Genomic DNA, 4,921 nt, shown 5'->3' with positions numbered 1-4,921 from the left:
TATTTGAATTTCTAACGAAATTTTAATCAATATTGATTGTTCACATTACACTTTTTCAAAATTCTAAAATTATGGCCCAATTTTAGCCTCGGCTCAGAATTATTGAAAAGTGCTCAAAAAACACTTTCTTCGAAATATTTGATTTTATCGCGAAATTTTAGCTCATTTTGATAGTTCATGGCCGGTAAGGGCTGCTCTCAAGTACCTAGGTATTTTAGCCTTCAAGGGACAATTTTCACTTGACATTTTTTCGTGGGGCCTCAGGAAGGGAGATATGTGCAAAGGGGTTAGGGGTCCTCAAAAGGGGTGAGGGGTTGGGGGAATTGATGAAAAAATCTTTCTGCATAGGGAATTTCATTCTGAATAACTTATGTGATTATCACTTTTGCACTATCTTGCAAATAATTGGATTATGAGTATTTTTCAAAGTGGATTTTTCAAATTTGTGGGGCAAAGGTTGCTTCAAATGAAATTCTTGTAATAACCAAAAATGTAGAGAAGCCTTCGAGAAGTAACTTTTATTTGAAACATTTTTCTATACGACCAATAGAAGGGAATATATGTGCATTTTTTAGAAAGGGGGGTGGACCCTTGGAAGGGGAGTGGTCTAAAAAAAAAAAAATGGCACCCAAGCTTATTTTTTTCCAAATACCTTCTAGATTCAAAATCAGTCATCAGATCGCTTTTTGCATTCTGAGTGAACGGGGAGGAGGTAATTCGACAGTTTGACTAGACTATTTACAAACAAATATCCTGATCCTGATCCTGAAAATTAGTGATTCAATTTTGGACTCAAAATTTTCCTCGTTTTTTTAGGTGGAGAAGAGGTGAAGTGGATACCAGGGAGGCAGGGACTGGTAACAGAACGTATTTGGGTATTGGTATTTAATGGTTTTTTGAGCGTTCGGGTACTGGTTTCGTTATTGGTAATGGTATTTGACGTCATGAACCTGCAATGACCGTCACGGCGTCACCTCGAACCTCGAATATCTTCTTTGTTTACGTCGCGGACCGTCTGTGATTACTGTGTAATGACAATGACATCATTTCCTTGGTATTCCCTTGCAAAAATCTTTTGATAAAGTCATCTCGTCCCCAAATTCTGGCAAATCAAATGAGTAATGAATTAGTGCAGCTACGTTAAAGTCAGTTAATTAGTTGTTTCGATGCATTTAGTACTATCACGATTACGTAGAGTGTTGGGTTATTGATTTTTTTGTGTGTGGAAAAAGTCATGACGTTGATGCGCGTTCAACTTATAGTTTCTTTCATATCATAGATAAGTGTTCATTTTTCCATTATTTTTTACATCGTTTAGTCGTATATAGTTCCCTTTGTTCAAGTCATTTCTACTTCATATCTTCGTATTTGGCACGATGTGTTTCCCAAAGTTGAAACAATGCTTTTGCTGTTGTTTCCTGAGGACTGGGATGTTTTACATTTGCTGGATTAGTTTGGTGAGTTGAAACTGAGATAAATGTAAATTATTGTTTTTAAAGTATTGATTCAACTCTAATACTGACTATTTTTCCCTCCACAGCTATGGAACTTATACTTTCTTTACGTTGAAAAGGATCCTGCAAATGTACCTGATATACTGAGATTCCGTGAGTATAGTTTTATGCGTTGATTCTAAGTTCACATACAGCTGTATGGATTATAAAAGTGTGTTTTATTGATGACTTTTGATTGAATATTTTCAGTTGATGATCAAAAAGCGATCAGTTTACCAGCAGGGCAACCGTTCAGTCAGTATAATCGGTTGTATTATGTGACAGAGATCATGGTGTTCACATTTGCCTTGATTGGGATTTATTCGGTATGCAATATTGATATTGTGTTTCACTTTCAGTCAGTGATGGAACACTGAAACTAGAACTAACTAAAACTGAAACGAAGAAATTCAAACTGAAACTGAAACTGAAATGAAGAAATTCAAACTGAAACTGAAACTAAAATGAAGAAATCCAAACGAAAACTGAAACTGAAATGAGCGAAACTGAAACTGAAATGAGCAAAACTGTAACTAAAAACTAAAAACTGAAATTGAAAAAGGCAAAACTGATTTTTGGTATCAATAAATTTCCAAACTATTACGAATTTGATGAGATAAAAAGTGGAAGTAAAACTGAAATTGAAATTGAGGAACTGAAGCTAATACTAAATCTGAAACCGAACCTGAACCTAAAATAAGCTGTACTGAAACTAAAAACTAAGCTAAAAACTGAAACTGTAACTGAAATGTCCATCACTGCTTTCAGTAAACTCTGAGACAAGTTTCACTCAAATATTAACTGATATTATTGTCTTTTTAGAACTCATCTTGCTGCCTAAATCTGTTAATCGGAAGTGAGACTGTTATTCTACTCATGTACGTTTTCATGACACTCTACAAAGTGAACCTAAGTCTACATGAAGCTAGCGATGGATCCAATTCTATAGACCCCATTAGCACGTTCCTAATAACAGGTACCTACGATCATTCCTAACAGTACCAGCTCCATTACACCAGCTAATCTTCGAACCTAATTACCCCTCATATATATATTATGTTCACAGCATTCAAATACTACCTGTACTTAATCATCTTGAGCTTCTACAACGAAGTATCGAACGGACGCGATGGACGTGGCTTAGGAGGCATCGTAATCGCCACCGCAGCAGTTCCATCGCCTTACGCTCCAGCTTCAGCTCCCAGTGTGACCGAACACACCATACCTGCAGCTTCTTACATCGATTCTCCTTACGCTATACAGCCTCCTCATGCTCCCATCATTACTCAACCTTGTACATCCATCTATCCACCTCACGAGTTCCCTCATATCGTAGTCCAGACTGATATCGTTGCTCCTTGTGCCCCACCTCCTTATCCTATGCCTCAGCCAGTTGTCATGAATGAGAAGCCACCTCCCTATGCTCCTTAAGGAGACCTATATATAATATATTATTTTATCAAAATCGAACGTTCCCTCTCGTGAGTTTTACGACGATGTGCTTCCATATACGTTACTATTATACTGATGGTGAGTCGTATATAGTGGATATGTGTATGATATTATTCTCTTAGATGAATAATTTTCTAAGGTTTTTTTAAGCTGTGATAAAACGTTACGTTTTTATTATCTATTGATTGTTATCGTACCTATATATTGTCTACTCGATGCCGCCGATATGGTCAAAATGAGTATTGAGTGCAGTCGTGAAAGTGTCAGTGCTCGGTTTCCTCCTCCTCCTTTTTTTTACATTATATTATTTTTATTTATTATTCGCATATGTACCTATTCGAATACTCTTTCGTGATTACTTACTTAGCTATTTTTAATATTTTTGTAAGCTCGCGTATGCTTGGTATTTTTTTTTTGTTCTTTTTTTCATACTTAATAATTTATATGTTTTCTATGATTAATTTTTATACCTAAGTAAGTTAGTAGATCATTTTATTTTCCAGTGCGGATGTTATGTTATCGTTATTCTCTGGTTGTTTAATTTTTTTTTTTTTTAAATGTTAGAATGAAGCAATGAACTGATACTTGGTATTGTTTAGGAAGTGCAGGGTTTTCAAGATTGCTTTGTAATTTATCACAATAGTGATTGTTTCTGTATGGTTTGCAAAGAGAAGTTATAAAACAGTGTTGATGATTATTGGTCGCAAGCCACCTGAAGCATTATTTTCACTAAAACTGAGCTATTTTTATCCTAATGAAAATTTTACACTCGAATTGAACATTCGATCACTTCAAAAAAGCATAGGTCTATTCATGAAACTATAATGTAACGTAAAAGTAATGTTGAAATCGTTTATCAAATTTTAGTAACAAAATACATTCCTTTTTTTTTTTTTTTTTTTTTTTTTTTTGGAAATTGAAGAGTGAATTTGTCAGTCAAAAAGAGCATTTTTTTTTGTATCGCTTAAGCTTCATTTTTACGTATTTGTGCCATTTTTCATTGTATTTTATACGTTTCTATGTAAGGTATATTTTTTTAAATGTTTATTTTTACAATATCCTTATGATATAGTCGTCAGATTTTGAAAGCTGCCTGAAACTTGATTTTCAACAAAAAAAATTTATCCAGGTGAATTGTAATGTATGTATTTAATGAGTACCTATGAGATCCATTTTGGGGATCCAGTTGAATCAGATTGGATCCTCAATTAAATCAAATTACATTTAATTAAATCTAATCAGATCTGATTTGATCCGAATAATTGGATCATCTCATTCTCAACAGATCCATTTTGGTCTGTTTAGATCCGATTCGACCTGAACTATCAAAATTTATTTGTTGAGGTGTGCTTTGATCATTAAATTTTTTAGATCAGATCTGATCTGATCGGATTCTAACATTATAATTAGATTTACTTGAGGATCCAGTTTGGTCTAATTGGATTTTATTAGTTGTATTTTGTATTCATGATCCAACTAGATAAACAATTTTCTAAAAACTGGGTTGATTTGAATCCAAAACTGTTTTACTAAAATTTCAGTGTCTTTTTAAAGAGTAATAATTTAAATTAAAAACAAACTGCTGCTCTTTTAGGGCCCGAGTGACTCTTTGCTCCTTGTTTAAAAGATTAATGTGAATGTATTTTTTTTTTTTTTTTTTTTTTTTTTTCTAAACAAAGAATACCATGAATTACCGTGGAGCATTCACCACTTAAATTTAAATGAAAGAATGTGATTGGCAAATTTTTTCTGAAACGAGAATGTTTTTAGCTTAAAATGATGATATAATTCCTCATAACGTAACCATGGGAGATTTTTGGTTTTATTGAGACATAATTTGGACACTTTGGTTTCAGAATAAATAATTTTCAAGTTTGTTTCAGCCAAAATTAATGAACAATTAAAGTTTTATCATTCCCATCACTGCCAATAAAAATTTTCCACTTACATTTTAGATGAAACCAATTCGTATTTTC

The 4,921-nt window shown here is 33.5% G+C and overlaps 1 protein-coding gene across 1 annotated transcript; it reads left to right on the top strand.

Annotated features, from left to right (window-relative positions):
* The first annotated feature begins 998 nt into the window (after positions 1–998).
* Positions 999–4,612, top strand: LOC135834590 (uncharacterized). Its single transcript, XM_065348510.1, has 5 exons — positions 999–1,457; positions 1,541–1,607; positions 1,704–1,819; positions 2,316–2,469; positions 2,560–4,612. Exons 1-5 carry the CDS (start codon positions 1,377–1,379, stop codon positions 2,922–2,924), a joined length of 783 nt encoding a protein of 260 aa, XP_065204582.1. The 5' UTR covers positions 999–1,376; the 3' UTR covers positions 2,925–4,612.
* Positions 4,613–4,921: the final 309 nt, after the last annotated feature.

Source organism: Planococcus citri, chromosome 2 (assembly GCF_950023065.1).
Source record: "Planococcus citri chromosome 2, ihPlaCitr1.1, whole genome shotgun sequence".
NCBI classification, from domain to species: Eukaryota; Metazoa; Arthropoda; class Insecta; order Hemiptera; family Pseudococcidae; genus Planococcus; species Planococcus citri.
The sequence above is the reverse complement of the archived record's forward strand: the minus strand, read 5'-3'. Positions and strand labels throughout refer to the sequence as shown.

Coding starts and splice junctions, on each gene's coding strand:
- LOC135834590 (XM_065348510.1), top strand. CDS start 1,377: ATGTGTTTCCCAAAGTTGAAACAATGCTTTTGCTGTTGTTTCCTGAGG. Junction 1,608..1,703: donor ACCTGATATACTGAGATTCC/GTGAGTATAGTT, acceptor GAATATTTTCAG/TTGATGATCAAAAAGCGATC. Junction 2,470..2,559: donor TAGCACGTTCCTAATAACAG/GTACCTACGATC, acceptor TTATGTTCACAG/CATTCAAATACTACCTGTAC.